General features: G+C 45.7%; 1 protein-coding gene across 1 annotated transcript; it reads left to right on the top strand.

Annotated features, from left to right (window-relative positions):
* Window positions 1-2,385: 2,385 nt before the first annotated feature.
* On the top strand, window positions 2,386-24,851 carry UGP2 (UDP-glucose pyrophosphorylase 2; the record flags this gene model as incomplete). The annotated part of the gene is made up of 10 exons (XM_079532780.1): window positions 2,386-2,977; window positions 7,811-7,938; window positions 8,476-8,583; window positions 19,124-19,309; window positions 21,327-21,418; window positions 21,686-21,983; window positions 23,028-23,225; window positions 23,411-23,653; window positions 24,141-24,245; window positions 24,744-24,851. 10 exons carry the CDS (start codon window positions 2,386-2,388, stop codon window positions 24,849-24,851), a joined length of 2,058 nt encoding a protein of 685 aa, XP_079388906.1.
* Window positions 24,852-24,928: the final 77 nt, after the last annotated feature.

Here is a 24,928-nt window from a genome sequence, read left to right as displayed (position 1 = left end):
GATATAAGGGAAGTTTCATGTGTTGCTACGTGCCGCTTGGGCAAGAGAAATAATTGTTTTCATTGTTTTCTGGCATTTCATTTAGTACTGCAAAGAAAACTAAAAGCAAAGGTTCCAGCTGAATTCTTTTGTTGCTGTGTAACTAAGGAAGGGAAGCAAATATGGCATTAATTAAGAGGATTTACTAAGTGCTCTTTCTAGTGAAACAAGCTTGTTCCAGCTGAGATGGAGCAGGGAAGGCTGGTGTGGGGCAGAGCTGGATGAGGACATGGCACATGGCACACACCATGGGTCAGCTGGCACCAGACCCCTCTGGCACCATAACCTCTTGTTCCCTACGATCCCACAAGACCCCCTAGCAACAGATTGAAGAAACAGATACAGAAGTGGCTCATTGAGAACCCATGAGAGGTCATAACTGCTCGTGTTTCATCTCACTCATGACCAGTCTGCATGCTTTTTCACTGCCAGGTTCACCGTGTTCCAGTGCACACATGTACATTTAATTACCAATTACTTGCCAGTCAAATGCCTCCTTGTGCTCCACTTGGCCAGGTGGAGTAAGAGAGGGCTGAGTAACACTCTCCTCCCCTGTCAGTCACCAAAATCCTTCTGAGATCCTTCACCAAGCCCATGGGAGGATGACCTGGGTTAGAACCTCAGCCACCAAACAGATTGGTGGCTTGATCGTGTCAGTGCAGGAATGTCTGCCATGAGGCAACGCCAAGGTCTTCCCCCAACACCTTTGTGCCTCTGTAGGAACAGTATAAGACTACCTGGTAGCAGGATTCGGGACCCTTTGGGGCTCAGTCAGCCACGGAGTGCAGGTGTCTCATACCATCGGGCCTCTTTCTGCTTGCTGGAAGATCCATCAAGGAACGGGAGCTCCAACAAACTTGGGATTTTTGTTTTGCTTTGCTTTACTGTGTATTTTCTCAGCTGCCTTTCAAAGCAGAACAAGTCCGCTTCCAGCCTCCCCCTAGAGCACTGCACTGCACTCATCAATGCAGATGTCTTCTCTGATGCTCAAACCAACTGCCAGACCTGGTGGTAGGGCCACAGGATCCTGGGCAGCCATGTTAAGACCTTAAGAAAATGGCGCCGGGTGGCTCTTCACTGGAAGGGACTGTTATGTGTGGCTGACAAGACTGCGGTAAAGGGACAAGATGCATTTTGGACACGGTTGTATTGCCCCATGGGGGCCATGCTCAGCTTTGTAGACACACTGATGTGTAGGTGGGCACATAGAGGTATAGGTGGGCACACGGTTGTATAGAAGGGCACATGGATGTAGACGGGCACTGCAGTGCCCACATCCCATAGCATGGGCGCAGTGGGGATGCAAGCTGGTTTGGGGAAATGGAGTCTGTTTCAAGCAAGCAGCAAAATGGGGAATGCTCTGAACCCATGACAAGCAGCTTTCTTCTTTTCCTCTTTTCCACCTCCTATAGCCTGGCTTCGAGCCCTGAAAGGAGAAGCTGTGTGCCAAGAACATTTATGACCAGATCCAACATTGCAAGCCAGCACCTGATTTGCCCTTAATGACGGTAGTGGGAATGGGAGTGAGGGGGGCAAATGGGAAAGTTCAAGGAGGGGGTGACAGTCAGGATGGGGCTCATCTGTCACTCACTGTAGGTCACGGAGCCAAAAATAGGCACTGAATGATGCCGGAGCTTTTGTTGAGCCTGTGAGTAAAGCTACCCTGCATCCACGTGACCCAGGAGCAGCACAGCGGGTTCCCAGCTCCTCGGAAAAGCCAGGAGGTGCTGCTAACACTGGGCTGAGCGAGCAGACGTAGGGAGACACCAGGCTCTGCATGGTATTGAGTAGCTGGTTGCAAACAGAAAGCAATAAAATACCGATATTCAGTCACAGATCTATGCAGGGATAGATATAAAGAGCGGGAGAGTCGCAGAGTCTGCTGAATTAAAACACTGCACGGCATTAAGGCAGCCACAGAGCCCTAGGGAGAGGAGAGGAGAGAAGAGGAGAGGGAAAGGGAAAGAAAGGAAGGCACCGAGTTCTCTGCAGTTCGGGGTGCGTAGCGCTGAGCCTAAGGCAGCCGCACCACGGCTCCTCCTCAGCTCCCAACACCGGCCCCTCACACGAGCCGCCCCCAGTGAAGGTTTCCCGCCCCGAAGCGCCCCCCAGCGGCCACCCGACACCGCAGCGCGCGTGCGTGCGGGCCGCGCGCGCCCCCCGAGCCGCTCGCGCACGCGCCCCCGCTCAGGCCCCGCCCCCTTCCCCCGAAGCCCCGCCCCTCCCCGCGCCGGCACGCCGAGGTGGGTACGGCGGGGCCGCGGCCCGATCGCGCGGCCCCCGAGAGAGGCGGGGCCGCCGCGGGGCCCGCGGGCCGCTCGCGTGACGGGAGGCGGCGGCGGGGGCATGGCGGGGCGGCGGGAGCGTCCCGGAGCGGGGAGGAGCCCGAGCGGGAGCCCCGCGGAGGCGGGAGGCCCAGCCCGGGGGAGGGTTAGGGGAAGGGGTGGCGAAAGCCGGCGATCTGCGGGCCCGCCTCTGCCCCCGATGAAATTTAAATCGCTCGGGGCTGCCGGCTCGCGGCGGGCTGCGCGGGGAACGGGAGGCCGCCGGCGGAGGGGCCGGTGTTGGTGCCTTGCCCTTCGCAGCGGGCCGGGCGCGGTTCCCTCAGGTTTCAGCCGCACGGCGCTCGCCAGCGAGCAATCATGTCGTCCTTCGCCAAAGGTAAGCGGGTGCCCCGCGCTGTGCCCCGCTCCGCTCCCCGCGGCTCCTCCCGGCTCTGCCCCGCGGATGTGGCCGGAGTTTCGGCTTCCCGTATTGCGAAACGGTGATCGTTTCAGGAAGAAAAATCACGTCGGCGCTTCCAAGGCTTTCCCTGCCCTCCTCTTTCCCGGTGTTCCTAACGGGGCGCGCGTGCTTTGCCGCGTTCTGCGCCTCCGGGCTTTCTCGGTGCAAACCCACGCGGGCCTACGGGATGTCGCGCTGCCGGTAGTGGGCATCCGTGGGTCTTCTGCGAGGGGAGCTGGGAGGAAGCCGAGAGCTTGGCAGGCTCCGGGGAGCCGCTGCAGCTCTCCCATGGATGTGCAGCGCCGGGCAGAGCTGTGCTGTGTGAGCACACCGACAGGTCGACGCGGGGCAGGGATCGCGCTGTGGCAGCGCTGAGATGAGATAACTCCCTTCAGACTGTGAACGCGGGACAGAAATAGGATCGGAACCCAGCTTCTGAGGGGAATTGGCTTATCTTGGCCTCCTGATGAAGGTCCCCGTCTTGCAGCAAGCAGTGATGACCCGCATGAAGAGGTCGGGAAAATTTCTGCTCAGATGGGCTTTCTCTGTTAGCTTTATCCCCAAAAGACAGAGAAGAATAAAAGGAGAATCTCCTGGGGGGCATTACCCCATAGGGTCTCTCCCTTTCTTAGTCTACTGGAGGCATTCCCCTATACGATCTCCCCTTTATTCGGAAAAAGAAAGCTGGAGACACTCCTCTATCTCTTTTGGGGATAAAGACAACTGAACAAGCCTATCAGAGCAGAAATTTTCCCAGCATCACCAAGAATTTGACGGCGCTGAAAGCTTTCTTTTAAAAAGTATACGGCCCTGAGCTTCTCTGCTGTTATCCTGAGAGACGTTGCTGGTGTCAGGTGGTATTTTTAGCATGAGCAGCTCCACTCAGAATTGCACTGCGTAACCTCGCAGCCCTCGGTGTGTGCAGCTGGCAAGGAGCGCCCTGGGCTACAAGCCTGTGGGCGAGCTCGTGCTGACGTGCTTCGTTAAGGGGAGAGAATCTGTGAGTTTCACTTCATGTATGCTTTGCTCTAATGTATGTTGACAGACGTGGCCTGTCGTAGTAGAAAGAAAAAAGTTTGTAAAGGCTGAGTGGGTGCTCTCAGTTCTCAAGTATCAAGTGAAGGGCTGTTTGTTAGTTTTGTGTGCTACAGCGTCGGTATTTATGAGGCTTTTATCCCTGTCAGGGATAAAAATTGCCTTGAACTTTGGAGCAGAGCTGGTGGAAGTTAAGGTATTTGCTCTGTACCATCAGACCCGAGTTCACGAGCGGAGTGCTTAAAGTTCAGCTGCGTGTTTTAACTTACGGATCAGCCTCCTGGATCTTTGTGAGAATGGGCTGGCTCCACGGAGATGTAAATAATTCTCTGCTGTAGCTCTTCCCGCATGCTTGCTTGGATTGCAAAAGGAATTAAAACTTGTAACCCTCAGCCCAAACAGATCCTCTTATTTCCCTAGGAGGACTTGTTGCTTGACTTGACCTGTACCTCTCTCCTGTGTGCCGTGTTCCAAGGCAGTGAAATCCTCCTCAGAGTGGGACAGAGGGCTCTTGGGGCAGCAAAACTAAGCTTCCTCTTGTTTAATATCAAATAGGGATGGCAGAGAGGTGATACACTGCAGTTGAGGAAGTCTGTCCCTTACTTTGTTTCTGATCGTTCATAAAGACCCCCTTTACAGTAGCTTAATCTTTCTTCTTTTTCCCTGAATGTCAGTTATAAAGCCATGCATGATGGACTTGAAAATGCCCCGCCGTTTACGTTGGTGTGAGGACAGTGGCAGGTTGGCTGTGAGATAAGGGCACAAAGCAAAGTGGAACCTAAGGGTGTGGGCAGCAGGGTTTGAATGAAATCCTACCAGTGGCTTAACTGAGGGAGTATTTCCTGCTGAAGGCATTAAAACTACGTGTGTGTGAAGAATACTGATCCTGTAAAAGTGAGCTTTGTCTGAAACCTGAGGCTGATGGCTGCAGAATGCTTGGAGGAGGCATTTATTTTCTAAAGTAGTTTGGAAGCCTGATAGCTCTTCCAGCACCCCAGCCTCCCATCTGACTTTACAGAGGCACAGTAACTGCTTTCCATTGCAGCTTCAGAAAATGTCACTTGCTGATAGGAAATGACTGCTTTTAGCAATGCAGTTGCACTGGCCTTTCCGTGTCCTCCTTGCAATTACAGTGAAGGGGGAAATAAACCTTAACCTGGGCTGTTAAATTTAACAGCAGCTCACAATGGAGGACTGCAGCTGTCCTCCTGCAGTCGGTAGGCTGGAGTGCATAAACACCAGCTTTTTCCCCACGGTGCCCAGGGGACAGCAGCACAGGAGTTTGGAGCAGTGCTTACAAAACCTTTACAGAGGGCCATCATTCCCCATTCCAGTCCAAATCCCAGTTTGCACTTGAAGATAAATGCTTAAAAACCTCTGGCTTGCAAACACGGGCAGCTGGCTTCTGACATGCTGGGTGAGACCAAGTAGTTCTGGAAATGTCCCCACAGAGCCAAGGCAGCTGTGGGCTGAGGTGAGGAGCGATCTTGTGGCAGGCTGACCCGCAGGAGCCTGGCTTTGCTGCTCTGCAAGGACCTTGGTGATCCAGCACACTCAGTAAGTCTTGGACCCCACGCAGAGAGCGAGGCCGTTATCATGTGTTTACTTTTGCTGTGCCTCATTTTGGTTTGTTTGTGGTATTACTCAGTCTCTAAATGCTTGTTATCTGGGAGAGACAAGTCTTTTGGCCACTGTGGACTAACTGGGTTCTCCTACGTATGTGGCAGCCTGGGGAAGAGGCTCGTGGCTCTGCCTTAAGCAAAACATGATCAGCAACGCGGATGCCGGTCCCTGTTGGATACTGCTGAGTTTCTGCTGGATGTGTTGCATCATAGCAGGAGCTTCATGTGTTCTACAGGCTGATGAGCTGCTGGAAGTGGACGCCCTTGTTCTGGCTGCAGCCGTATATTGCAGCACACAGCTGGGAGGGTTACAGACACCTGGAAATATCTTGTAGCTGTTGTTCTCCCAAAGCTTAAGTGGTGTTTCAATCTGTGTGGGCTCAAAGGCTGGTACAGATCTCCTTATCGTTCTGCAGGAGGAGGTGAGCCTTAAGGAAGAGCTCTCGTGTTTCTCCGTATTTCACCTGGGAAGGGACATCTACCAGGCTATGAGCTGCTCGTACTGCCAAACGAAGGGCATGGTTTAAGAAACAGACCTATTGTTAATTGTAATGTTCCTCTTGAGCTCACCTTCCCCCCTCATCACAGCACAGAGAGCCCTGCAGCGCTTGCCTCTCGTTTTGTTTTGTTTTCTGTTCCTTACCTGCAAAACGATGCGGTCAGGAAAATGGCTTCTGTGGCCTTTGGAATCACTCTCACTGAACCTGAGGCCATAGGGTACTTTAATAAAAAAACAAAAACAAAACAAAACTATAATCAGAACCATATTAAAATGAACTGCTCTTGACTTTCTGAGGCATCCAGCAGACTTTAACGCGTGTTCCAAACAAGAAAACTTGAAACATGGCTGCCGCTTCCAGCAGTGTTTCCTGTCACTGGTTCATTTGCGGAGTTTGCTCCTGTCCCTTTTTGCACTACTATTCACAGTGTTTCTAAATCCCCGCTATATTTGGCAAGGCAGCACCTCTCTGTGTTACAGAGAAGTGATTGCTCAAGGGATTTGGCCGAAATTAAATTAACTGAGGTCTTTAGAGAACGTACCGGGAATGTCTTTTGAGGAGCCACTCACTTCAAATGCTTTCTTCTGGAAAATAAAGCGGAGTTATCTTCCATTTCTTTCTGTGAGGTGCTTTGACAGTGTGGACTTCACCGTGTAGTCCATTTGTGTACTTATTCTTTTTACTTTTATGGAGCTTATCACTTTCAAAAGCAAAGCAAATGCTGAAGTGATAGACGGACTAATTCTCTGGGTTGCTTAGTAACTTGAAGTGCGTGCTGTAGTGTGAAAATACTCATATGATAAAGTAAGAGAATATTTACTGGAGCAAACTGAGAATTGTGTGAAAGTGCACTGTTTAAATAATTAAACCCTGGTTTTATTTGGTTGTGTGAACAGAAGGGTACCCTTGATCGCAATGTTCTGTGTAAAATACGTACTTTATTGAATGGCTTTTTCACTTTTTTTACTTGCTGAAGTATGCAGATGTGGTAGGACATGAATTCTTTAGCTGCACAGCAATAAAAAGAGTACTGTTATGGATTTCTGGATGTTTCTTGAGATGGATCATTGATCTTTGGGGATTTTCTTAGGGTTTTGAGAGGAGGGCTGTTGCTTATTGCTCCCAAGTTAAGGTCTGTTCTCCAAATTACTAGGAATGAAAGCTTTGGATTCCTGAAGTGCTAGTACAGTAATAAAACTGAGATTAGGTCATGTGAATTGATTATATATATGTGGGTACTCAAAAAGTAATGCTTCCTAGTTCTTCCCCGTGAAACTACAACAGATGCAAAGAGCAGAATAACACTATTTGGTAGAGTAAGTTCTTGGCTACAAAACACCGTTTTTTGACATACAAATCATCTCATGCTGGTGGTGGAGAGTGAGCTGACTGAGGCACTCTTCATTTCCTGGTGTGGCAGTTGTTTGTGGCCATCCAGAACGTGTCTTTCACATGGCTGTTGCCACTGCTGAAACTCACCTCCCCCCTCTCTGTGCTCACATCCGCTCTTTGGTCTCCATAAATGCTCAGCAAGCATCGACAAATGTCAGTGGGTACAATTATTTCCTCATGGAGGAAATCAGTTCCACACCTTTGTTTCATAGGCACTCCCAGTTTGGATGCCATTCAGTCAGACTGCCCCTCTGCTGCCGTCTGTCACACAGCAACAACGTGCAATGGAATATTGGGAAGGTTCAGCCTCTGCTGCCATCCCACCAACATCTGCCTCTGATGCTGTGGGACGAAATAACGAAATAGGAGGCATTATTCCAGTGCAGCCCCCATATATTTATAAAGGGAACATGAGAGCTGTCTGTAGTGTAAGTAAGTTAGTTTTATGTATCCGTTTTACTCACTCCCTTGAACTCATGCATTTCATTTTCATTGAAGATTTCAGCAAAGCAATGTCCCAGGCCGGCCCGTCGCAGTTCCAGGAAGTCATTCGGCAAGAGCTGGCGTATTCAATGAAAGTAGAACTTGATAAAATACTCGCAACTGCGCCCTCAAATGAGCTAGAGGTAAGAAGTCTGTTAGGGGCAGGAGACAGAAGCAAATTCTGTACAGGGGGACAAATCACAGCACGATGCAGTCCTTGTTTATAGGATGTTCTCTAATCCCGTGAAGAGTAGCATGGCTGCAGCGTCTGTAGGAGACTTCAGTTCCATACAAAACACATGGCAGAGTTATTACCTAGTGTTTAATCATCTTTAGTTATTAAAGGTTCTCTGTAATCCATTACAGATTATATACAGGAAGGGTAAAACTGTTATCCTAAAGATTGGGCCAGATTCTTCTGGTTGTAATTTTGACTGAAGACCTTTTAGCTGTCCAAAATGTGTTGGGCATTTTTTTTGTTTTTGTTGTTTTCTTATATTGAGCTTTAGTGAAGAGGGTCTTCTGGCACCTTTTTACTTAAAATTTAGAGTGTCTGTACTTCGTATGTGGATAAAATTATTCTTGGGAGCGTGCTTTATATCAAGTTTGTAATAATGCTTCCATGATCTAAAAGGTAAGCAATAAATACCTTTGTTAACTAACGTATTTCTTTCTTGTAGCACACGAAAAAGGACCTGGAAGGATTTAAGAAGCTATTTCATAGATTCCTACAGGAGAAGGGACCATCTGTGGACTGGGGGAAGATTCAGAGACCACCAGAAGATTCTGTAAGTTGCAATTAAGTGACAGTCTGTAAGAACATAACGATGATAATTGCAGCTTGCAACAAATGCTGTAGTTGCCTGGAGAAGATAGAACTTCCCTGGTCCTGTAAGATCACGTAGGATGACACTTGGGGTCCTAGCTGAGACATAATAATTTACAGACATATGCTGTGTGTGTTCATGAACATCAGGTCCTGTTCAACATATGCATCAAGATCCAGTGTTATTTTCTTAACTGTTCCTGAACAGGGGAACTGAGTGGGACAGATGCCATCTTACCATTTGGTACCTTCTCTTGAGTGAATGGTAACTCTTGTTAAAGAGCTAGTAGGAAGGACCTTTGTTGTCACCCTTTTTTCCTGCCCGTGAGAGAAGGTGGCACGCCTCAGATGAGACTGTTTCCAGCAATCCGTTCTGCTAAATAATTTGAAAGGGACATATGGCAGGTGGGCTGGGTTATATAGCTCGTTTAGCAACTTCTGTAATCTAGAGCAGCTCAGTAGAAGTGAGGAATCTGAAACTAGCTGTTGACTGTAAGGTTTTTTGAGTGTCATTTTATAATGCTATCTATGTTGTTATAATGGATAACCTTCCACTTGAGATGCTGCTGAGAAAGCACTAATAATGTTTTTTGGCAGTGTTTAGTACTGAAATAAACACTTCCCATTAAGCCTAACCTCATTTTATTGATTCATCTGTGGCCCAAGGCTGTTCTTTTGGCTCTTGCGTAACGAACGGTGTAGTTGTGTTACAAATTCTTGCTGTTCCCAATGCAGCAATCTTGGCATGGTGTGAGACTCCTGTGTCCCTACACACATTTGTGGTTTCCTTTTGCCTCTGTGGTGATTCAGTCAGGGCTCTGTTTGCAACTGAAAGACAGGCTGTCCAGTTACTTCCAGAACAGATGCAGCACTGCTTTCTAAAGCATTGATGAATGATGCTGTTTTAGAGCAAGGATAGGGTTTTTTCCAAGGCTGAGTGTGTTCTTTTGACTTCGGAAACACGTGATGTCTGTCTCTTCCGCACTGTAAAACTGAATGAAATGTTGTTTTGGGGAAAAAAACTCCACCTTGAATAAAGAGGCCAAGGTAAGAAGCTGGAGTTCTAGGTGACATCTTACAAGGAAGGCTGCAGAAAAGGGCTTGCTTTTAGTCTAGAGCAGGCTGAGGCTTCAAAGAAGCAATCGCTCTTTTAAATATGTAAAAAGGTAGCTGCAATAACAAAGGGAATAAACTGTTCTCTGTGTCAAAATAAGGCCTGGGATTAAATGACAGCAGTTTGATGCTAATGAATGGACTGCTTTGTGGAGAGGGAGAGCTGTTGTCCATTTTTAAAGTTTTGTACACTTTCATTGAAAAAAATTCAAGTTCTATAAAGGACTGAAAATTACTGGGTTATTGGATATGGGGAGCAAATGTCAAGCAAGAGGGATGAAAAAACATTAAAACAAGTTGTTGGGGATTCCCAGGCAAGGCAAGCTGTTTAAAAAGGTCTAGCCTAAGGTCACAGAGGCCTGAAAGGATGACAGGATTGGAGGTGGTATCTCTCTTCTTCCTTATGGCCTGTTCTGGCTCATGCTCATTTCTGTCACTCAGCTAGGAAGCAACTTTTGTCCAGTAATGTGAAAGTATATAGTAAAGACTCTTGCACCATCCTATTGCTTTGGCTCAGGTGAGATGCATGCCTGTTCTTGGCTGAAATTCTACTTGCTAGCATGAACTCCAAATTGCATAGCAAAAATGTCACAGAGGAAAGCTAGAGAAAAATACCCTCAAACAAGCTTCCTTCCCATGCTGCATGTGAATACGTACAGACATACACACATACATGTACATGTAAGCACCCAAAAATGCAACCAAGATTTTAACAGCTTAGAGTTCATGAATAGGTTCTGGCATATTTAGGCTTTGTCTTCTAATTTTCTGTTCTACATGAAGTATTTCTGAGATTCAAGTTGAGTAGGAAAACTGCTCCAGGATTCTGTCCAGTGCTGTGACTCTGCTATGCAGGAGAAGAAGTTCTGATCAGACTTCATGGGTCTTTCATTATCTTCATGGATAACGTTTTATCCACGGTTCTTGTTCTTGGAATGTCATTTTCTGTTCCTTTGTGAAATACCAATGGACAAGTAAAGATTCCTGACAGCAGATTGCAATGTAAGAATAACTGTGTTTTAATATCCCCCCATTTTTCTCCCTCCTGTTTTTAGTATGACAGCTAACAACAATGGGCAAGCAAGTTATAGGCTTTAGATGATGAACCCATTTGTGTGGGTTTAACATGTCATGTTGATAAACTTCTTGTTTTTTTCATTCCAGATGCTTTCCCTCTGTATGTCTAAAGGCTTACAGTGGTAGCTGACCCATTTCTGTAGTCTTCAGAGAAGAAAGCGTGCACTTAAAGTCCTGGTTAAGTAGGAGACAAAGTAAAGAACGTGAATACAGCAAGTGTAATTTAATCTTATTGATGTAGATTGCAGTGATCAGCTTGTTTGACTTGGAAGCAGTAGCAAAGGCCTGCTGGGGGTCTCTGGGGAAACTGCAGTGATCAAGTTAATCTCAGAATAGCAATGCAGACCCTCATCCTTGATGTGAAGTGAACATCTGAAGCAGTTTGAGTGTGAGCAAGTTGTGCCAGGAGAGGTTCAGGCTGGATGTTAGGAAACATTTGCTCTACTGAAAGAGTGGTGAGGCACAGAGTGCCCAGGGGGGTTGTGGGGTCACCATCCCTGGGGGTGTTCCAGAAACATTTAGATGTTGTACTGAGGGACGTGGTTTAGTGGGGAAATACTGGTGGTAGGTGGATGGTTGGACTGAATGATCTTGGAGGTCTTTTTTCCAACCTTGGTGAGCTGTGATCGTGAAGGAAAAGGAAAAAAATGACATGCTTTTAATCAAAGCTAAAATGTCTTCCTAATCCTGAACTCTAAAAGCAGGTCTGAAGGGTTCATTTTTGCTCTTTCCAAAACTGTCCTTTGGTGCTGAGTAAATGTTACCTTGTTTTTCTGTGACTACAATATTGACTAAGATGGGTGTATTCTTTTCCTGTCTACCCACGGTGATGGCCTGATGCTCATTTTGTCTCTGGCAAACTCTCCCAAATGTCCCTGCTGTAGGAGTGTACTTCTGAAACGTTAGTCACACTCCCAGTGTTGCCTCATGCGAACTGTTCCAAAAATCACTTCTGTGACACTGTCTGCAGAACTGAATGGAGCTAGATATCATCTCAGAGGAATCCCAAACCGCAGTTTCAAGACTCGTTGGAAATGACTAACACTGTAATCATGCATCTGTAAGTCCTGTCATTCCTGCCCAGTTTTACTCCTGAAGTATTTTCTCATTGGCCCTCTCTTGTCAAGTCCACTGTTCCAAGCTCTGAGTGCAGGATTTTTATTATTCTGGAGCACTTTCTACTCCTGTATATGCTTGTGGGTAATGAGGCAGCTCTTTTGCATTTTAGAGCCTCTGCACGCCTGCAACTGCTCAGTAAATAGCACCAATACCTGGCAGTCCACGTGCTGGAAGGATCCTGCTTGAATTTGAATTCCTAACATTTCTTGTTCTCTGAATTAAAGACCCTTCAAGATCCAGGGCTTCATTTCCAAGTTGTCGTTTCCAACATTTGTGCCAAAAGAAACTGAAATATTTAGGCTGAGTTACAGATCTTGCGTTGGAGCTACAGCAAATGAACTCAATCCTTGACAAAGAGGGTTGGGGGTAGAATCGTTGATTTCACTGGCATCAGATTTTTGCTCTGGGCTTTCTGCATAAGCTCATTTCTAGTGCAATAGCGAAGACCAAAAAGGGGTGGTTGGCACTCCAGCGAATGATTTTGAGGCAAACTGAGCAGCAGTCTCTATTTTTGGAGAGCTGTGCTGTGCATGATGCAAGAAGAACATAGTGAGACTTTAAAGGCAAAACCATTTTTTTTCCCTCTGTTTTTCAGCCAACACCTGAACACTGGGTGTGACTTGTGTCCTACCCAGCTACATGTTTGAAATTCACTGGCAGCCTGGTAGGGGTGGTGTTGATTTTGGAGTGGGTAGGAGGTGTAACAACAGTGTGTGCTCAGTTCTGGATATCTGCTGTCAGTTCCTGCGTTCATGACCCCTTGTCTGTATCAGCTGCCCCTGCCTTTCTGACAAATCCATGATTAAAACCTTTGGGATCTTTCACCTTCTGTAGTTTGTTCAGACACATCCTACACTGCTGAAACGCTGTCTCCATATCCTGCCTCTCTCATTTGTTCTACACGCTCCCTTTTGAAAATACAGCAGAATAAATGGACTGTGGATAGAATAATCTGACTCTGAACAGATGGCATTTCTGAACGGATGTGCGTTTGAAGTAAGAGAGGAATATTGTACTAGATGATAGGCAAACAGAACTGAAGCTTTTCAACATTCTGCAAAACTGCTGCTATGAAAGATCCTTGCATAGTATGCAGAAGATTGCTAAGGGATTCTCTTGTACGTAGTTTTGTTGTAGCTGAAAGAAAAGGGAAAAGGAAAGAAAGGGGTGTGGGAGATGCAAAGGATTTTGTGTAGAAATCATTTTGCCTCAAGTTTGTTGTGCATTCCTCTGTGTTATTCTTACCTAGCATGGCTGATGAAAATGGTGATGTTTCCTGTTGGATCTAGAATACTGCACATTATTTGTATCCCTTCTTTCCCTGTCCTCTCCCAGCCTCCGGTTAGCAATGAATTTCTTGTGAAAAGGTTCAGTTCTTTTGAAGGTTCCTTTGAATTATTCTGTCCTTTTGATCTGCAGTGAGGAGATGACCAGACCCGACATGCAAATTCATTGCCACGCTCATCTCCAGGCTGTGGTTTTGCTCCAGGCATTACCAGCCTTTGTGGCCTTCCAATTCTCTCCCTCCCACCTGCTGAATGGCCTCAGAGTACATTCATGGCACTCAGTGTGTGTGGGTGCATAATGTTAGCAAGCGAGCATCCTGCTCTGAACCAGCTGAGGCATCTGTGGGAGCAGCTGAAGTCTTCTCATTTGCAACACTGTCCTGTCAGGCAGCACTGAACTCATCTTGCAGAAAATGCAGTGGATGCTGTTTTAAAAGGTCACTTTCTGACAGACACAACCAGGGCTGCTGCTGTAGCTTTGGTTCGGATTATTGTAGTTGTGCTCATGTGCTCTGTTGCAAGAAGAGAGACACCTGGAGATACTAAGGTGCTACTGAAGCAAGATCAGCCTAGCGTGTGCCTTTAGGCTGCAGAACTGCTTGCTGATAACCAATTGCTGGAGCTGTTCTTGCTGCGGTCTTCGTGCAGTTTTGCTTGGCTCAGTTACCCCAGGAGCATGCAGGGCATGCCGTGCAAGATCTCTAGGTTTGCTGATGGCAGGGTCCACAAACCTGTAGCATCTAGTGATTGTCAGGTCAGCTGTAGCTGATTGGCAATCCCTTGAGGTATGATTACGTGAGTGAGAACATCATTACTTCTGTCAGGAATGTTGCCATCCAAGCTTCCTCTTCAGTCGACTTGATAATCCAGCCTTTCTGCCCCAATTGGAAAGGTATGGCATATATAATGTTTTCTCACTTCCTCATACCCTAAGTAGCTGACTTTTCTACTCCTCATTTAGTCACCTCTTAATATTTTCAAGAGACTCTTTGTTTCAGAGCACATAACACATGGATACGATAAGCCCTGTATGTTCTGTTTGTCTTCTTTTTTTAAATGCCGGTCTCCTGATTCTGTGCATCTCACTTTCTGGAAGAAATGAGCCTCTCAGCTGAGTTATAAATAAAACAACTCTGTAGACGTGAAAGCTTTCTCTGTCTTAATTTAACTGAATAACTCTATTGCTGGTCATAAGTTTCCTGCTGAAGGGTTGTAGTGTTCCTCTGTAAAATAAAGTGACTGTGCAGGCAGTCTGAAACGGTCCTGTTTCAGTCTGGAAGATGTGGGTATTTAGGAAGCAGCTTTGACGTGGTGTTTGTCCAGGTTGCCGCAGCTGCCCTGACTTGTAACCTTCTCATGCTGGTGTTCTTTGGGCAGTCGTGGTTTATGCAGGTGGCAGAACGACGACAGAGGCCAGGATAGATGCAAGTGATGAGAATCAGTGCTTAGTAACCCTTGGAGTGCAGGGATACAGCTCAGGGCTATGGAGAACAAATGCCCCTTGCAGAGGAGGAAGAAGAATATTTGAGAATGCCTGGGGAGATGCAGACTCCTGCTACAGATGGGTAGGTCCAGTTTCTCATTTTGCAGCTCGCCTCCTGTAGTAAGCTGCTGTGGTCAGTCTGCCTTCTGTTGTCCTCCTTCACTCCGGATGTGTTGGAAGAGAAGCAGTACAAGCTGTGTCAAAGCAGTGCAGCCTGCTTCATCCCTTCTTTCAGCAAGCAGGAGTCATCGGAGTTCACATCTCGTGCATCTTAGAGGCAGAGAACACGCTACTCCAAAAACAGGCGATTTCATAGTTCAGGGCATTTTCCCTGTGTAATATTGCAGTGTCACGCAAGTGCAGATGTTGTTCATTTACCAGAAGTACAAAGTTCAGGTAGACTGTTCTTTCAGATAGTCTGTGGTTTTTTTTTTTTTTTTTTTTTTTTTTTTTTTTTTTTTTTTTAGGCTTTGAGCAAGTCTCTGAATAAAAAAGAAGAACAAAAAGAGCATAATTCTTTCCAGCACACTTACCTGCTGGATTTGTTTATCAAACATACTTTAAGCAAGGAAAGGGCAAGATAGTGGATCTGTGCTGAGGGAGCACTGAGGCCATGTTTGCCTCTGGAGTTAACAGTTTCCTTTCCAAGGAAAGATTGCTTCCTACACAGCCAGATCAACAGACCTCACAGACTTGACAGGCACAAACCCCAATTTAAAAAGAAGTCTCCCTGCTCCCCAGGGCATGGTATTGTGGTGTGGGACAGGCTTGGGGCCGTGATCCCCACCTCCTCACCACAGCCCTCCTGGAGCCCCTGCTGGGGCTGCCTGTCATGGGGCTTTTAGGCCAGGGCACGCAGTTGCAGCTGAATTGCTCTGGAGCCGCATTTGGCTGCTCCCAATTTTGCTTATCCTGGGTTATCCATCTTTTAAGCCTTTGCTGAAGTAGGACTGTGGAGATGCTTCCAAAATCCTGCTGTGAAATTTAAAATGCGAAGAGGAATGTTTTAATAAGACTTAGTGGTCTTACATTGGTGTACTGGCATTTTATTTCTTGTTATTTCAGGTCTTTTGCCCCCATGCCCTAGGACTCCATTCATTTCGAGCTGTCACCTTATCTTCCACCTTCCTCCCTCTTATCAGTCTCAGCTGTCTTTTTCCTTACTTATTTCAACCTTCTGCCTTCTCTGGATGATGCAACTGAGCATAATTTATAACCTGGAGGCAGAAGGTTGTTTCAGGGTTCAGGTTGCAAATAGGCTGCAGCTAGCTAGAGGTCAGAACCAGCAAATAGATGTAGGGGAGGGCATGGGCAGCACAGTTGGCTGAGGAGAGGAGAGCAAGGCAAGCAGGGATGAGTGTTTCTCTTCTACTGACAGTCTGTCTTACCTTGCCTGTGACTCGTGGAGCAATACAGGGTACAATCCTGTTAGCAGCAGGCACTGTGACTGGCTGGGAAGATGTGTTTGTGATTAGAACAGTTGCTTAATTTCTTGATGTTGCCAGATGATTATTTTTTTTTTTCCTTTTTGCCTAAAATAAATTCAGTCACACCCTCACATGAGGAAGCTGGAAAGTCTTACTCTGTTGCTTCCTTAGAGGAGCAGTCAGACTAAGGTGCCTATCAGTAGATGATACACAATAGAATCTTGCATAAATTATTGGTAACTGTATAATCAATGACTGTACAGATGTTATAGTTATGAGATACACCAGAGAGCTTGGCTACACAGTTATTACATCACAACAGAATAGATAGGATGCTTACCTGATCCTGGGCTCACTATGAGACTCCGGAGGAGGAGGGATCTCCAGCAGAAATCCTTCCCACCTGGCAGCCAGCTCTTAAATGGGTCTAGCAGAGGTGCAGCCAGGCTCCACCCCTTCCAGCAGCACAGCTGAATTGCCTTCACCTGTGCTCCCATGGCTGACTCAGTGCTTGCTTCAGGTGGTCAATCAGAGGTTCAGGCTGTGATTCAGCTGTTCCCATACAGCAACAAAACCTGAAGTTCTCACTTGAAGCCATGCATTCAAAACTGTCAGGCTTTTTAAGCAAGGGATCTTGGAGAGCTGTTTTAGACAAGATAGTTAATAAGGAAGGAGCCTGTTGTCTGTTCTTTGTTTGAGGTAGCAGCAATCAGAGCAGTTGTTTTGATTTAGTACACTTTTTGGTGGGTCGCTTTAGACGTGCATTGTTGTTTAGGTGTTGTGTGATTTCAGTCTCATGATATGGAGTCAAAACTGAGAAACTGATTGTCAAACTGCTGGGACCCCCTGAAAGCACTGCTTGAAAACCACCCCTTGTAGACAAGTGAATCAAATTGTGGCAACAAAGGTAGATTTGTGGGGATCAAACTTGTGGCTGTCCTAAGGTCAGCGCTGAACTTAATGATTTGGCTGACAAATTTCCCCTCATCTTTTATTGATGCACATAAATCTTACTGACAGATCTATCTGAAATTGCGTTTTTTCTACTGCTATCATCTGCAGATTGAATGGAAACTGACATGCCATCATCACCTGCTTTGTTTCATCAGTTAACTCCTTTCTCCAGGGAACTTGGATGCTAGCACATGACTGCAGCAGTAATAGTGTTGCTGCTTGCTGCCTGAGCCACCATAACACTTTGTTTCCCTTCTGGCTAGTTTGCTGAAAGGGTGAAATAAAAACTGTGTAACCACCATGTCTGCTACTGTGACATACTGGAAAGTGGAGGCTTCAGTGCATGATTTCCCTTTTCATAATTAACTCTTACAAGCAAAGTCACCTCACCTTGAGTGCAGTGGTAATTTGAAAACACAGGATAGTTTGTGCCTTACTCATTAGGTTCCTCACCTTACTCGTAAGGTGCTGTCTCAAGGATTTTGAGCATAGGGAACCTCTGTTGCTTTGAAAAACAGGGAAGTACAGTGAGTTCAAACTTACCAGTAGGTAGCAATGCAGGAGCTTGGTAAAGAGCACGTGGATTGAAACATTTCTATCATTAATGGGGCTTTCAAGTCCAGTTAATTGCTTGGGGTTTTTTGGAGTATGTATCTTAAGCACTGGGAACCATTTCGAGGTGGAACGAATCGAAGCAGCTGCATCACGATCTTCCTGGGCCAGTTTCCACTGTTTGGGTAATGGCAGTTTCCTCAGTTATTATGCTGCAGCTTGTGGAGTGATCTTCAAAAATGCACCATACGCTGTGCAGATACTGCGTAAGGTTCCTTAAGGTGAGGGATGTGCTCTAATCTGCCACCTGTGCCCTGCTGGAGCTGCACTTCTCCTCCCTGTTCCTCACATCTGAGTAAGAAATGTGATTCTTGCTCCAGCACAACGTGAATTTCCATTGGAACCCCAGCCTGATGTGCCCCAAGCTAACAGACTTCTGAAAACTGCTAAGCATGTGTTTGTCTTTGGTAATCAGCTATGGATTTTACACATCCCTTATCAGCACAGAAATAATTTGTTGTTGCTAGAATACATACAGCACTGAGGCACAGGGACTTTTCTCCTAAAGAAAATCTCTAGAAGGGCAGGTTAAAAAATAATTGTATTGACTTTGCTCTAACAGTGTTGGCGTGGTTCTTATCACTGCATTATTAGCTGTGTTTCCTTGACTTAGGTGGTTTGGATTACAGAGAAGCAGTGCTTAATGAAAGGCATGCTGGCTTTCATTACAAGCCTGATTTTGCTCTCCATCTGTCACCCTGAAAGCAGCCTATACTCTTTTTATACTGCTTTTAAACTTGCAGGATATAGCTATCAGCAAGGTAGAAAGCTTTCTGTGAGTTTTGATGTGAGCTGGTAAACACATCCTGAAAATATCAGGATGAGAACTAGGAACTTCCTGTCTTCCATTTGGAGAGATGAATGGTTATATCAGGGTAGTAACTGGAGTAACAGGTGGCTTAGACTGAGTCAAAGAACCAGCCTTTTTGCCAAGAATGTTGCCTCTGAAAACCTTACTGCAATGTATCAAAAAAACTGGTGTGACTTTATGCTGCTTGAGGATGGAAAGTTGGGATGGGCGTGCAAAGCCTGTGCTCTTAAATTGATCCTGCCTGAAGGGGGATATCTTAATGAGGAAGGGTTAGATGGGTCACAAAGAGAAGGGGGTTGTGGTAACCAGTGTAACTGGCATGACTTCCTCTGTGCCCCCTTCTCACCGCTGTGTCAGTTCCCCCTGTGTGAAAGAAGAGACTGAGACATCTCGTCTGGATGAAGCTGATGGTGGCTGGTCTCACAAAGCTGCAGAGCTGCTCGAGAGAATAGGTCATCTTATTGAAACAAATCAGGTTGTTGTAGACTCATTTTGCAAGTGTTCTACCATCATATAAGAGAATGAGGGTATTCTTAGCAAATTTTAAGATTTGAAGTTTCTAGGAAAGAGCAATTTCACTACAAATATCTGACTTGAAATAAACAAATTACTTTCTACAGATCCAGCCCTATGAGAAGATAAAGGCCAGAGGACTGCCCGATAACATTGCTTCTGTCCTGAACAAGCTGGCAGTTGTGAAACTCAATGGCGGCTTGGGCACAAGCATGGGTTGTAAAGGCCCCAAAAGTCTTATTGGGGTGCGGAATGAGAACACCTTCTTGGATCTGACGGTTCAGCAGATTGAGGTAATTTGTAATATGCTTTGAGTGCTGGTGTGGATGCTTGAGGGGATCTGTGCGCTCGAGACCTACTCTGAAACCCACTTAGAGCTGAAATTCCTGCCAATACAGAAACCCTTCCTGTGACAAATGTGGTTTCAATTGAATACAAAACCCAATAAGTGGTCATGCTTTCCCTTTTTGAGGTAAGAGGGAGTTGGAATCCAGTTCTTGTTTTGCGTGCTGGCTTTTGGAGCTGTACTTTGGAATAAAGCATTCCCTTTCTACATGAGGTGAAGCAAGATGCGCTGAAGCATCTGAGCCGTAGGAGAGATCACAGTAGAGACTTACCAAAAGAGAGAAGGAAAGGGAGCTTGGTCACCACGCTAGTGGTAAAGCAGAGAACTGCTTTGGAAGGAACAGGCAGTAGTGATGTGCAGCACACGTGGACAAAAAGGACGGAGCAATTGGGGATTTACATCTGTCCTCTCTGCACGTTACTGGAAGTGTAACACAGCTGTGTGCACCAACCCTGAACAGTGGTGGTTGTGTCCTGTAACACAAGGCATCAGATTGTGGAGCTGACTTCTGACCCTTCCAGATGCAGGTCTGGGGGTGGCTTTTCTCATGTCCTTTGGAACAAAGCTCTCCAGAGCAGCTCAGAGTTCCTTGTCAGATGGAAACACTCGTGATGGAAGTGCTGGCTAGGATTTTCCTCTGAGGAAACAAGATAAAAGAACAGCTGCTAGTGTTGAGAGAGGGCACTTCGCTTATGATTTTAATGCTGACTATTCCTCTCGCAGTGGATACTTAGGATGGTCATTGCAGTAGGAGATGGGGTGTGCCTGCTCCCTGCTTTCTAGATCTCCAGCCATCGGTGCCTCTGCATGGTTTTTGTTTGGAGTGGCTCCCCCATGTATGTGAGCTACTCCAATAGAAAACTTACATTTTTATCCAACTAATGCAGCTTTACTCTTCCCTTCTCGCGGGTGCTTTCTCAAAAGGATCATTGTGGTACAGCCTCTACCAGAGATGGACGATCCCAAACATTTCCCAGCAGATGAAGGTGATCTAATGTACCAAGTTTTCAACCCACTGTAGATTTTGTGGGTTTTTTGCACTCTCCTTTGGTGAAACACTATCTTGTTTTCCAATGTGTTTCCTTTTGCTGTGCTGTCCACATGGGTGTATTTCAGTTCTGTTTTCCAGATGTCCAAATAATTAAACACTAACATTTTATCCATTATGTACTCCTGATACTCTTTCATCTCATGGCTTACCAAAAAGGCTCAAAACTGCTTATTGTGCAGAATAGTTTTTGCAACCTCACAGACTTTAATAATTTGGGGGAAAGCGAGCCTTTCGTAACCAACAACTGGCTGAAATTTGAAATGATCCTTTTGCAATGCTTTTGAAATCTTGAATCTTCATGCAGATTTAGAAACAAAGATCAACTGTATGTTAATTAACATGGTCATTACCTTAGATACTTCACAAGGTTTTGTCTTCCTTCACTTGATTTGCGTAAGAGTATTCCTTTTATCTAATAGTTAGATGAGGCAGACTGGGATTAATAAGCCTGTTTCCTTTTTCCACAAATCCTTAGGAGTTAAACATTCATGCTGAATTTACCATTTCTTTCTCATCTCAGCACTTAAACAAAACCTACAACACCGACGTTCCTCTTGTTCTTATGAACTCCTTCAACACGGATGAAGACACAAAGAAAATCTTGCAGAAATACAGTCACACCCGAGTGAAAATATATACCTTTAATCAAAGCAGGTATAAACAACTTTTCTACTTGAGTGAAAGGGAACATACTTTGCATTTCCTTATACTCCAAATGGCTTTTAGTGTAGTAACAAGGACTTCTACACCCATATTCAATCTCATTTTCTTGAAAGACTGAAATGTCAGTGTTAAGTAGAGCCAAAGGCAATGTATTGGAATTAGAGAGGGATTCAGGACGGGAAGCAGTCTCAAGAACTGTGTGTAATGGAGTACTGGATGTTGGCCACTTGATTCCCAAATTTGCTTTTAGGATACCAGGGCTCTGGTATCCTCTCAGGGAGATGGAACAAACTCCAAAGTGTTTGATGTGGCTGATGATGTTGGAGGTGTATTTGGCGTGCTGTAAAGCTGCATATCAGAGAAAAACTGCTTGGTCTGAGGACTGCGGTTTTAAATCCTTGACTGAGAGATTGCATTCTGCAATTTCCTAGCTATAGCTCAGGATTTGGATGAGTCTTCCCATTCGGAGTACTTACGCTAACCTTGAAAGCCTGGAGTCAAAAGGGTATGAAAGAAGCCCATGCAGTTGAACGTTAACTACTGTGGTTTTGTTTTATTTGTTGCTGTTCTGGCATTGGTGAGAACTTAAAGAAAATGTTGTCTTCCCAGGTATCCTAGAATTAACAAGGAAACTCTGCTGCCAATAGCCAAGGATGTGTCTTACTCAGGAGAGAATACGGAGTGCTGGTATCCCCCAGGCCATGGAGACATCTATGGCAGCTTCTATAACTCCGGTCTGCTGGATAACCTTATTGCAGAGGGGAAGGAATATATTTTTGTATCCAATATAGATAACTTGGGTGCTACAGTGGACCTTTACATTCTGAATCATCTTATGAACCCACCCAATGGAAAACGCTGTGAATTTGTCATGGAAGTCACCAACAAAACCAGGGCAGATGTGAAGGTAAATGCAAATAGTTGTGTAGCACTTCTGAATGCCTTCACGTTGCTGCAAATGTAAGCCTCTTGTCTCTTCCCTAGGTGTGAATTCAGACACGCATTAAATCTTCTTATAGCTATTTCAGGCACCTTTTAACACGTCGGCTGTGGTCTAATTTGAGTGGCACACAATCAGCAAGTTTGTAAAGTTTTAATTAAAGGAACAAATTGGATCGAGGTTCTGGGCACCAGCAGACTGGGACAGCTTGAACTTGGCTGGTTACTGAAGATGATATCCACACGATATGGGTCATAACCTCTGTACCTTCTCCAAACTGTCACTTACACATGGCAGAAGTTTGGGGATGGCAAAAGCTGACTGAAAACTCTAAGCTCTTTATGTAGCTGTAAATGCATGCATTACACAGCTCAGCTTGTCGTGACTGCAAAGCCGCTCCTGCCCCAGCCACGTGACTTTGCACAAAGTGCAGGTTTGACACCTTGTCCGATGTTTAGGCTGTGTGTCAGGTATTGCTAGCAGACAGTAATTTGTCACAACAAATCTGCCGTAACAGAACTTTGTATCTGTTCTCTTAAATAGGATAAGGGGAACAGGACTTTCTCCCTGTTTGTTAGATATCAAAAGTCCTCTAAAACCACAGAAATGCTACATAAAAATACAGAGCTTCATCCATGGAGAGTCCAGGTTGCTGAAGTACCACTTGTCTCTTCAATAAATTCCAAGAGAGCACAACTAATAGACTTATTTAAATTTTGCTCCATAATGTAGCAAACTGGTGCCAAAGGTGGTTTTTGACAAAAACAGCATTTGCAAAAGATTGCCAACAACTTTCATTAACAGAAATAACTGTTCTGGTGATCTGAAATGTGATCATTGGACAGCTGTAATTTAAACTTGCTCTATAATTAGTAACCCAGTGAACACAAGTTTTCACTGAGGCTCAACTTTAAATGGCACCAAAGCAGTGCGTGTGCTTAGGGTGGGGGGATGGTTTCTCTGCTGACATCTCATGAACAGGACCTAAAGCTGCTTCTTTAACCTCTGCAGGGTGGGACACTCACGCAATATGAAAACAAACTGAGACTGGTGGAGATAGCTCAGGTCCCAAAAGCACACGTTGATGAATTCAAGTCTGTCTCCAAATTCAAAATATTCAATACGAACAATCTGTGGATTGCTCTGTCTGCAATTAAAAGGCTGCAAGAGAAAAATGCTATTGACATGGAGATCATCGTTAACCCAAAGGTAAGCAGCTGGGAAGAGTTTGGAGCAAACGGACTCTAAAGAAGTACTTCTTCCTGGGTAACTAAGCAAGGGCTGCTGCCTTCAACAAGGAGCTAGTATGCTGCTAAATGCAGAACTGTGAATTAAGCTGCGTTAGCACCACGCGCCTTCACCTGCTGCTTGTTTACATGAGCTTTCTCTTCCAGACTCTGGATGGAGGCTTGAACGTTATCCAGTTGGAGACTGCAGTTGGTGCTGCTATTAAGAGTTTTGAGAACTCTCTGGGAATAAATGTACCTCGTAGTCGTTTTCTGCCTGTTAAGACCACCTCTGATCTCCTGCTTGTGATGTCTAATCTGTATAGTCTTAATGCTGGATCTCTAACAATGAGCGAGAAGCGTGAATTTCCAACCGTTCCTCTTGTCAAACTGGGAAGTTCTTTCACAAAGGTAAACTCCTATACTTATGCTGAGTTGTTTTTTTTTTATCCCTTTGTATAAAGGTAGACTATAGCAACAAACATATTAAAAACAAGCTTTGCTTTTCTTTACCTCACCCTTGTCCAGCCTGACCCAGAATGCCTCCAGGGACAGGGGATCCCCCACCTCTGAGCAACCTGTACCAGGGCCTCACCACCCTTATTGTAAAAAACTTCTTCCTTATATCCAATCTAAATCCTCTCCTCTTTTAGTCTGAAACCATGTCTCCTTGTCCTGTCACAACAGACCCTGCTGAGGAGTCTGTCCCCTTCCTTCTTACAGCCCCCCTTTAGATACTGCAAGGCTGCTCTCAGGTCTCTGTGCAGCCTTCTCTTCTCCAGGCTGTCAGATGGAGATTCCAGAAAGACACCTGAAATGAATTTTCAGGCAGCTCCCACGCATGTCTTAGTCCACAAATGGGTTTAAAACAGGCAGTATTCTTTCCTTTCCCCCAAAGGTTCAGGATTACCTGCGGAGGTTTGAAAGTATTCCAGATATGCTGGAACTGGATCATCTCACAGTTTCAGGCGATGTTACATTTGGGAAGAATGTTTCATTAAAGGCAAGTACCTTTACCTTACCTTGCAGGTTGGCTTTACAGCTGTGTGTCCATGCCCCTCAGTTTGGGATTCTTGCTTTCTTGGAGCTAACAGTTTAGCTTCTTTCTCAATGCTTCTTCAGGATCTGTGGCACTTTGTTTGTCTTGTAGCTGGGATGGTAAGCTGTGTTACCAGCTAACATGGGAACATTTTTTCACCAAAAAGCAAGCAGGCACGATAGAAGCACATACAGCAAGCATTAATATTCACATAAGTTATCACCTCTGTTTGCAATCTGATGGTATGTAATATGCTGGCATAATTACAATGCTGCCAATATTGCTTGCTTTAAACCTCTGTGCAAAAAACGTCTTTGCAGAAACAGCTGAAATACATGCAGGATCTGCCTGCTGCACAGCTGAAACTTAAGCTGGTCCTCCAAACAGCACTAAATGTCGACTTGGAATGAGCTAATCTATAGCAGTGTTTCTGAACGCTTGCTTTCCTCTCCGTGAACGCAGGGAACAGTTATCATCATTGCAAATCATGGCGACAGAATTGACATCCCAGCTGGAGCCGTACTAGAGAACAAAATTGTATCAGGCAATCTTCGCATCTTGGACCACTGAGCCAATGGAACGGCGCGGCCGGTTCTGCAGACTGCTGTGCTAACCAGTCATCGTGGAAGAACCTTTTCAGCATTAGA

This window comes from Tetrao urogallus (assembly GCF_951394365.1).
Source record: "Tetrao urogallus genome assembly, chromosome: 2".
Lineage (NCBI taxonomy): Eukaryota > Metazoa > Chordata > Aves > Galliformes > Phasianidae > Tetrao > Tetrao urogallus.
Note: the sequence above shows the minus strand (reverse complement) of the source record. Positions and strands in the feature narration are given on the sequence as shown.